The 10,389-nt window shown below is 51.5% G+C and overlaps 1 protein-coding gene across 1 annotated transcript; it reads right to left on the bottom strand.

Annotated features, from left to right (window-relative positions):
• Positions 1-61: 61 nt before the first annotated feature.
• Positions 62-9,265, bottom strand: TMIGD2 (transmembrane and immunoglobulin domain containing 2). The gene is made up of 5 exons (XM_005661339.4): positions 9,220-9,265; positions 6,487-6,846; positions 994-1,023; positions 801-902; positions 62-489 (listed from the first exon to the last, which is right to left on the bottom strand). The coding sequence occupies exons 1-5, from the start codon at positions 9,263-9,265 to the stop codon at positions 128-130; spliced, it is 900 nt and encodes a 299-aa protein (XP_005661396.1). The 3' UTR covers positions 62-127.
• Between the last annotated feature and the right edge of the window lie 1,124 nt (positions 9,266-10,389).

Below are 10,389 nucleotides of genomic sequence, written 5' to 3'. Positions count from 1 at the left end.
GGGACCCCCGAGATGACTCCTCACATCTCTTCAGCACTCCCAAATTGCCACACATTCTGACTTTGCTTTCTTCATGAGCCTTTATTTGGTGTTCTGGGGATAAGGGAGAGGAAGTGAGCACAGGGTCTCAGGCTGGACTCCCTGACCCGCTGGAATCAGTTGCATCTTTACGTAGCCGCTGGGGGGGTCCTCTCTGGTCTCTGGGGGTTCTGATTCCTTTTCTCGCTTCAAGGAACTCTCTTGGCTGCCCAGAGGCGCCTGAGGCAGGAGAAACTCTGAACACAGAGATGGGGGGACTGGGCCTGGGGCAAGATTTGGGAGCTAGATGCTGCTTGGCAGTGGGGTGCTGGGGTAAAGAGATCGAATAGAAGCTTTGGCCATTCTGATCCTCTCTGGGGATGTCCAGCACCTTCCCCTCCACAGGCCATGCCTCACTCTTCCTTGGGGCCCTCCGAGGCTTGTATAAGACGTTGCTGTAGAGTGGATTCCCTGCATTGGAGGGAAGCGGGTATGACACCAAGAGGGGACAGTCACTAAATACAGCCCACTTCTGGGGGTTTTGTCTATGCTTCTGAAAAACATGGGTGTAGGGGCCAGCCTTCTCCATCTGTTCCCTTTCTCCGCCCCCCAGCTGCATCCTCTCTCATTCCAAAAGGGGCAGGTATCAAAGTCAGATGCTTTCGGACTTTGTCTAGCAGCTGCAGTTCCCGCCTTCGCCACGCGGGGGCAGGGTGGCCAGGGGACGGCGGTGCTCGTGGGAACCGCCTGCCCTCCACGCGGCTACCTGCGCAATTCCTTACCTGCTTCCCTATGCCGACGGCAGCAGCGGGCCCAGACCCAGGCTCCTAGAGCAAAAGCGGCAACGGCCACAACCCCGGTCACCAGCAGCGCGAAGAAAAGTCCTGGGAGTTGGGGTGGAGGGGGTTGTGGTTGGTCCGATGGGGGGCGGGCCCGGGGGGCGGGGCCAAAGCGGAGTCACGTGGTGGAGCTCACCTGAGACGCCCTGGTTCAGTAGAGAGCCGTCTGCAGAGAAGAAAGATGCGTTTTAGGAGTGGTCACCTTCGAGTCCAGCTTCCGGCACCCCTTCAGGGTAAGAGCCCCTCTACCCGACGTGGGACCTCAGGGTTCTTGCCCCTGCCATGCAGTGTGAGTTCAGGCAGGTTTTTGCTCTGAACCTGTTTCCTCTTCTGATGCGACCAATCATTCCTGTCTTGCAGGGTTACTGTGAAATAACTACCGACAGGATTTTTCCATCAGCTCCATCACCCTGGTCAAGAGCTACATCATTCCCACCATGAGCTCCACCATCCTTGCCATGGGCCCCATCGCTCCCATAATGGGCACCATCATTCCAATCACAAAATTTATCACACCCCCCCACACACCGCCCCAAGCCTCTTCACTCTGAACTCCACCATTTTGAGCTCCACTATCTTCACCATGAACTTCACCAACCCCACCATGAGCTCCATCATCCTGGTCATGGGATCCATCACCCTCACGACTTTTTTTTTTTTTTTTGTCTTTTGTCTTTTTGTTGTTGTTGTTGCTATTTCTTGGGCCGCTCCCGCGGCATATGGAGGTTCCCAGGCTAGGGGTCAAATCGGAGCTGTAGCCACCGGCCTATGCCAGAGCCACAGCAACGCGGGATCCGAGCCGCGTCTGCAACCTACACCACAGCTCACAGCAACGCCGGATCGTTAACCCACTGAGCAAGGGCAGGGATCGAACCCGCAACCTCATGGTTCCTAGTCGGATTCGTTAACCACTGCACCACGACGGGAACTCCACGACTCTTGTTTTTTGAGCCTCTACACCGTGTCCGTCCCATTTTTACATGCAAGAAAACCAAGGCTCAGAGAACCTGAGTCACCTCCCTGGGATTGCACACCCAGGCAGCAGCTGGGCCCTTGCTTCCCTCAACTTCCCCCACTCGAGCCCAACAACTTCCCATATTCAGAAAACAAAACTTACACTGACCTGAACATTTGAGTCTTGTTAAATAATCAGCATCATAGACACAATAACAACCATTTATGTTTATTGGAGACTTACTATGTTTCAGATCTTGTAATAAACTTTTTTTTTGTGTGTGTGTGTGTGTTTTCTAGGGTGGCTTCCCGTGGCATATGGAGGTTCCCAGGCTAGGGGTCTAATCGGAGCTGTAGCTGCCAGCCTATGCCACAGCCACAGCAATGCAGGATTAGAGCCGCATCTGCAACCTACACCACAGCTCACATCAACGCTGGATCCTTAACCCACTGAGCAAAGCCAGGGATCGAACCTGCAACCTCATGGTTCCTAGTCGGATTCATTAACCACTGGGCCACAACGGGAACTCCTAAATTTTTTTTTTCTTTTTAGGGCTTCACCTTTGGCTTATGGAGGCTAGGGGTCTAATCGGAGCTGTAGCCGCCAGCCTACACCACAGCCACAGCAACACAGGATCCGAGCCGCATCTGTGATCTACACCACAGCTCACGGCAATGCTGGATCCTTAACCCACTGAGTGAGGCCAGGGATTGAACCCACAACCTCATGGTTTCTAGTCAGATTCATTTCTGCTGTGCCACCATGGGAACTCTTTTTTTTTTTTTTTTTTTTTTTTTTTAATGGCTGCACCTGTGGCATATAGATGTTCCCTGGGCCAAAGGGATTCAATCAAAGACGTAGCAGCTGCTGCAAGGCCAGATCCTTTATCCCACTGTGGTGGGTTGGGGATCGAACAATGCCTCCATAACAACCCAAGCCACTACAGTTGGATTCTTAACCCACTGCACCACAGCGGGGACTCCATGTAATAAGCTCTTTAGGTGTAATCACTTTATTTATTTGTTTGTTTGTTCGTTTTTATTTGGCCGCACCCACAGCATACAAAAGTTTCCAGGCCAGGATTGGAACCCCAAGCCACAGTAGTGACAATGCCAGATCCTAGGCAACCAGGGAACTCCTAGATGTAATCACTTTAAATTCACCTATCCTGATGAGGAAAGCACTATTAGCTGTATATGATAACCAAGTAAACAGGCACAGAGAGGTCAAGTTACTTGCCCAAGCTCACACAGCAAATGAATGGCAGAATGGGGATGTACTTTCAGAATCTGTATAACTGACAAGAACCCCAGCCAAAGGTACCTTCTCCTGTGCCTAAGATGAGGCCCAGCATCCCCAACCCCTTCCTCTTGCAGGTTCTAAATTTGGCAGTGTTCCCCAGGGGCTGCCAAGCAGCTGTTCATGGTTGGGGGAGCCAGCTGTGTGGAGCTGGACTCGTGCCCGCCTGCTCCCACTCCCTCGCAGCTGCTGACAACTCACAGCCTTTGCTAATTGGTAATTGATAATTGGCCCCCTAGTCGCTGGAGGGGTGGGGACAGGCAGGACAGCCATAACACTCCACCCTGGAGGCAGGCGGTGGGTGGGCCCTACCAGCTGGAGAGAAATGGGCCTCTTGGATCAGGTAGCCTAGATGGTGCTTCATTCTGCCTAGTAGGGGCCAGGCATGTGCCCTAGGCCCTAGGGAATCCCCCAGAGAGCAGGACCTCATCTGGGTTAGCTTGTTCCTCCCACCCTTGTGCAAAGTTTGGCCCATAAGGGGGTGTCATGCAAGGTCACAGCAGTGTTTGAGCTGGGCTCAGGAGAAAGCCGGCCATATCCCTGGTCGTGTGTATCTTGGCCTTCACTGCCCTCGGCTTTATCCTCTGTAAAACAAGGCAGCTGGCTTACTGATCTGGAAAGTTTCTTCCAGCCTTGAGAGTGGATGGCTTTCAATTCTAGGTTCTGGAATTCTAGAATTCTCTGCTCTTACACAGTCTGTGATTGCGAAATTCTAGGAGTGTCTCTTTTTAAAGTATTTAAGATACTAAATTCTAAGGTTCTAGAATTGTTCATGCCTTTATTTCAATGTTTCCCAACTTTTCTTCATTATCACTTCCCTAAGGAGACTTTTTAAGAATCTTAATTTGTTCCCCCATGAAATGTTAATACCACAGATATCCTGTAAATCTGTTTATGTGCTGTCTGCATATCTATGCTAGATACATAAAGAGTAGGATTGTCTTTGCTCCCCAAGAACCGATTTTTTGCCCCTTTCAAAGTGACAGTCCCAGGAGTTCCTGCTGTGGCCCAGTGAGTAAAGAACATGACTGCAGGAGTTCCCATTGTGGCTCAGTGGTTAACGAATCTGATTAGGAACCATGAGGTTCGATCTCTGGCCTCGCTCAGTGGGTTGAGGGTCCGGTGTTGCCGTTAGCTGTGGTGTAGGTCACAGACGCGGCTCAGATTCCGCTTTGCTGTGGCTCTGGCCTAGGCCGGTGGCTACAGCTCCTATTGGACCCCTAGCCTGGGAACCTCCATATGCCGTGGGTGTGGCCCTAAAAAGCCTAAATAAATAAATAAAAATGCGGGGAGTTCCCACTGTGGCTCAGCAGTAACAAACCTGACTAGTGTACATGAGGACCCGGGTTCAGTCCCTAGCTCTGCTCAGTGGGTTGAGGATCCAGCATTGCCGTGAGCTGTGGTGCAGGCCACAGAGGTGGCTTGGATCCTGGATTGCTACGGCTGTGTCGTAGCCCAGCAGCTGCAGCTCCAATTTGACCCCTAGCCTGGGAACCTCCATATGCCACAGGTTCAGCCCTAAAATGACAAAAAAATAAATAAACAAATAAATAAATTAATTAAAATATGAAACCAGTCAAGATAGATTTGTGTTGTTAAAAGTCAGGATAGGAGTTCCCATCATGGCGTGGCAGAAACGAATCCAACTCGTATCTATGAGGATGTGGGTTCCATCCCTGGCCTTGCCCAGTGGGTTGGGATCTAGTGTTCCCAGAGCTGTGGTGTTGGTCACAGATGCGGCTTGAATCCCACGTTGCTGTGGTGTGGTGCAGGCCATCAGCTGTAGCTCTGATTCAACCGCTAGCCTGGGAACCTCCATGTGCTGTGGGTGTGGCCCTAAAAAGCATAAAAAAAAGTTGGGATAGTATGGAGGTGGGGCAGGGACATGAGGATGGCAACTAGGAGGCAAATGTGTCTTGAGTTTGCTCAGCCTGTGAAAATCCACTGCTCTGGTTTTCATACATCCCTCCCAAATTCATATGAATTTTAACCCCCAATGTGATATATTACGAGGTGGGGCCTTTGAGATGTGTTTAGATCATGAGAGCAGAGTCTTTGTGAATGGGATCAGGGCTCTTATAAAAGGGACCCTGGAGGGCTCCCTGCCCCTTCTTTTTTTTTTTTTTTTTTTTTAATCTTTTTAGGGCTTCGCCAGCAGCATATGGAGGTTCCCAGGCTAGGGGTCATCAGAGCTGTAGCTGCTGGCCTGCACCACAGCCACAGCAACACAGGACCTGAGCCGCATCTGCAACCTACACCACAGCTCACAGCAATGCCAGATCCTTAACCCACTGAGCAAGGCCAGGGATCGAACCTGCATCTTCATGGATGCTAGTCAGATTCATTTCCACTGAGACCCGAGGGGAACTCCTCCCCTGCCCCTTCTGCCACAAGAAGGTGTAGGCTGTGAACCAGGAAGAGGCTTTTCACCAGGATATGACCTTGCTGGTGCTTTGCTCTTGAGTTTCCAGCCTCTAGAATTATGAGAAATAAATCTGGGGCTTATCAGCCACCCAGTCTATAGTATTTTGTTATAGCAGCAGTTGAACAGATGAAGACATCCATTGAGCTGGCCACTTATGGTATGTGCATTTCTCTGCATGTAGAATATACTTGAATTATACCATTTATGAGATTGTTTTGAATCAAAATCCAGAGTTCTATATATTCAAGTCTTTAGGGAGTTCCCTGGTGGCCTAGTGGGTTAAGGATCCAGGATTGTCACTGCTGTGGCACAGGTTTGATCCCTGGCCTGGGAACTTCCGTACGCTGTGGTCACAGCCAAAAAAAAAAAAGTCTTTATGGTTGTAATAGTCCATAACAGAGATCACTCAACAAGCCTCTGGGTCAAATTCAGTCCACTGATTTGTTTTATTTTTTTAATTTTTTTGCTTTTTAGGGCCACATCATGGTATGTGGAGGTTTCCAGGCAATAGGTCTAATCAGAGACACAGATGCTGGCCTATGCCACAGCCACAGCCATGCCAGATCCGAGCCGCACCTGCAACCCACACCACAGCTTATGGCAACACCAGATCCTTAACCCACTGATCGAGGCCAGGGATTGAACCTGCAACTTCATGGTTCCTAGTCAGATTCGTTTCCACTGTGCCATGATGGGAACTCCTGACTGTTGTTTTAAGGTTTTATTGGCACGTAGGCCTACCCACTCCTGTATGTGTGTCTATGGCAACTTTCACGCTATAAGGTCAGAGTGGAGTAGATGCAACAGAGACTGTCTAGTCTTGCATTTGCAGACTTCCTGTTCCTAGGAATCAGATTTGAGGAATTTATGTTTCTAGGAGCTTGAGATTCCAAAAGTCTTAAGATTCTAGAAGTTCCAAATCCCCCGCTTGTCCCTGCTTATCCTCATACCTGTCTCCACCAGGAGCTGCGTCCCGTTGCCCTGGGCCTCCTCTAGCCCAGGGATCTCCACAGTTGCCCAGCACACATAAAGCCCGCTGTCGTTAAGACTCACAGGATCCAGCTGCAGGGTGAGATTGCCAGGCTGCTGCCAGGAAAGCCAGCCCCGGGGCCCGCAGACACCCATGCTGAGACTGCCATTGGTGACCTGTGTCTGGCACAAGGTGTCACCATCCTTGGTCCACTCAACACGGAGCTGCTCCCAGGCCTGGGCCTGCCCCACCTGGCAGACCAAGGTCACCTGGCCGTCCTGCCGTGCCTGCAGCCACTTGGGTGCCTGCTGCACACTCAGGCCTGTGGCTCCTTGTGGGGCTGGGGGACAGAAGAGGTGAGTGAGGCCTTTTTCAGGGTGGGTACGTGTGAGTGTGTGACTTACTCCCCTCGCCAGCCCACAGAGATGAGGCAATGAGCGTTTGAAAGCTTGCTGTCTCTGTAATTCTTGCAAAGTCACCTCTTGCTCAATGGCCTCGTCTGTGAAATGGGTATAAGTCTCTTGGCACCTTTTCAGATATCAGGTGGACTCTGCCATGCCCAGCTCTCAGCCACACAAATATTGCTTCATGTGTGCCAGGCCCTGATCTGGACACTGTGGACACAAATACAGAGGTGACTGAGCCAGACAAAAATCTCTACCCTCGTGGAGCTCTCGATCTGGGGGTAGGTAGCAGGGAGAGACACAGGAAGTCAAGAAATGAGAATCATCATGGAGGGAAGAAATGGGGAGTGGCAGTAAAATAAGGATGACATGCGAGGATCTGCTTATTGAAGCGGTCAGGGAAGGGCTCTCGGCGGAGGTGATATATGAGCAGGGATCCGAATGGTAAGTAGTCAGTTATGGGAAGGAAGGGAGATATGGAGGAAGAGCACCCAGACAGAGCAAGAGCCCATACAAAGTTCCTAAGGGTGGACCATACCTGGGGAGTTGGAGGAACATCGGAGAGGCTCATGTGACTGGGGGAGACAGAGAGGAAGTGGGATCCGAGAGACCCACAGCCTATGGGGGTGGGGTGTGGCAGAGGTCAGGAGGTGTGGGTGGAGAAAGGGGAGCCGTTTACTTTTTTGGGGTTTGTTTTTTTTGTTTTTTTTTTTGCTTTTTAGGGCCTCACCCTTGGCATATGGAGGTTTCCAGGCCTAGGGGTCGAATCAGAGCTACAGCCACCAGCCTACCCGACAGCCACAGCAATGTGGGATCCCAGCCACGTCTGCGACCTACACCACAGCTCATGGCAACACTGGATCCTTAACCCACTGAGCAAAGCCAAGGATCAGACCCACATCCTCACGGATCTCAGTCAGGTTTGTTAACTGCTGAGCCATGAACGGAAGTCCAGCCGTTTACTTTTGAATCTAAGTGTAATGGGAAACCAGGAGAGCAGGGAGGAAATGTGGTCCAATTTAAGTTTTAAAAACAGCACTCTGATCCGGCATTGCCGTGAGCTGTGGTGTAGGTTGCAGACGCGGCTTGGATTCTGCGTTGCTGTAGCTCTGGTGTAGGCCAGTGGCTACAGCTCCGATTCGACCCCTAGCCTGGGAAACTCCATATGCTGAGGGAGCGGCCCAAGAAATGGCAAAAAGACCAAAAAAAAAAAAAAAAAGGTTTAAAAAAAAATAGGCGTTCCCATTGTGCCTCAGCAGGTTAAGAACCTGGCATAGTGTCCATGAGGATGCAAGTTCAATCCCTGTCCTCGCTCAGTGGGTTAAGGATCTGGCGTTGCTGCAAGCTGCAGTGTGGGTCAAAGACGCAGCTCAGATCCAGTGTTGCTGTGGCTGTGGTGTAGGCCTAAGCCGCAGCTCAGGTTCGACATCTAGCCCAGGAACTCCATGTGCCACAGGTGCCACCAGAAAAGAAAAAATTAATAAATAAAAAAGGTCACCCTGCCTGCCATGGCAAGAACAGCTATGCCATGGGGGTGGGTGGTGGGGGATCAGGGCAGCTGGGAAACCAGGGTTAAGGAGACCAGTGATGGGGGCCAGATCCTCGAAAGCAGTAGCCAGAATCTGAATTGGTTGCGAAAGTTGCCTCCAGAAGAACTATAAGAAGAATTGAATTAGGAGAGAGGAAAAGAGGGACAGTGACAGATATCCAAGCGTTTACCCTGAGGGAGTATGTGAATGGTTGTGGCTTTTGGCCAAGATGGGGGACAACAGAGGGAGAAGCAGGCAGGGAAAGAGTTTGCTTTGGGCCACGAGAGATCTGGGGTGCCTGTGAGCCCTCCCTCCCCCAGAAGGAGTGTGTGTCAGGTTCCTAGCATTTGGGGTGCCATTACAGTGTCGCTAGAGAGAGAAGATCCAGGGAAGTGTTCCAGGCAGAGGGAACAGCAGGTGCAAAGGAGGTGAGATCAAGTTTGATATGTCGGGGGAGGCGGGGGGGACGAGCCAGCAGGTTGGACGGGAGGAGAGGGAATGCAGAGGAGGTGGGGGGAGATAAGAGAGGCCAGCAGAGCCAGGTGACTCAGGACTCGGTTTCAGGTCATGGGGTGAATTTTATCCTATGAGCCCCAGGTGTGGATCCTTGCTAGACCCCTTCAACCCTTGTCAACTTCGGAGTATCGGAGAAAGAGACGGGCCTTGTTTGGCAGAGCAGAGCGACTAAGGTTTTGAGGGGCTCTGAACAGGAGGGGTAGGCAGCAGGGTGATGGATCACAAGAAGACGGGGGTAGAGGGGAGGAAGGCCCAGGTACTCACCCCAGAACTGCGCCAGGAAAATCAGCGCCGCACCCAGGAACCCCATTCCTGGCCCCTGAGGCCCCTGTCTCCCAGCTGGTGTCCTGCCACCCCCTTCCCCCCTCCTTCGACAGACTTCCTGCCACAGAGGTATATGTGACACTCCGCCCCCACCACAGAGGCATATGTGACACCCAAGCCAGACGGCAGACGTCCGGTGGCCACTGCTGCCTGGGGCTCCACTTCCTGTCACCTTGTGCCTCAGTTTCTCCAAAGTTCTTTTTTTTTTTTTTTTTAATCTGAAAGGCAGTGTGTGTACGTGATAGAGATGATGTGATTGAAAATCTTTCTAAAAGACTACATGAACACCCCTAGGCTGGGGGAACACATTGGAAGGGCAGGTGAGGCAAGGGTGGGGGAGGGGAGCAGGCACCTAAGGCTTGAGCAAAGGATTGAATGGCAGAATCTCAGCCCCAATTCTCTTGCCACCAAGATGTCCTCCTTTGCGGTTCAAAGGAATGGCTTTCTACTAATGGCTTTGAGTCCTGCAACAGGGAGCGGGATTTTCCTGCCCCCATAGACTGGGGAGAAGTTGGTGGACCCAGGTGAGGGGGTTCACAGGCTGTGGACTTTCTCTTAGCCCTGCACCCATCATCCTGTGGCTGGCAGTACCTACCCCTGGAAGAGGAGGCAGACTCCTAGGCCTCAATATCTCACCCCCAACCACAGTGTGACCTCCTTTTTCAACCAGAAAAAAGAGGGTCAGTGTTTTACAGAGTTGTTCTCACAATTACAGGGAGGCCCCTGTAGTGGCTTTCTGCCCACACTTCCCCAGTAGATACACACAGCTTCCTGGTCTTCCCCTACCACTCCTCCCCCTTCTTTTTGCCTTTTTTTTTTAGGGCCACACCCTGACCATATGGAGGTTCCCAGGTTAGGGGTGGAACTGGAGCTGCAGCTATGCCACAGCCACACCAAATCAGAGCCACGTCTGTGACCTACACCATAGCTCACAGCATTGGGGGATCCTTAACCCACTGAGCGAGGCCAGGGTTTGAACCTGCGTTCTCATGGATACTAGTCAGATTTGTTTCTGCTGAGCAACGACCAGAACTCCTCTCCTTTGAACTTTCTGGAGGACTTTTCCAAACTCCACTCTTCCCCCACCCACTGCAAAAGGCAATGCTGGAG

This window comes from Sus scrofa, chromosome 2 (genome assembly GCF_054392235.1).
Source record: "Sus scrofa isolate SSC_HxYL_T2T_F1_AM1 chromosome 2, Sscrofa_HxYL_maternal_Yorkshire_Landrace_v2.0, whole genome shotgun sequence".
Taxonomy (NCBI): Eukaryota; Metazoa; Chordata; class Mammalia; order Artiodactyla; family Suidae; genus Sus; species Sus scrofa.
Note: the sequence above shows the minus strand (reverse complement) of the source record. Positions and strands in the feature narration are given on the sequence as shown.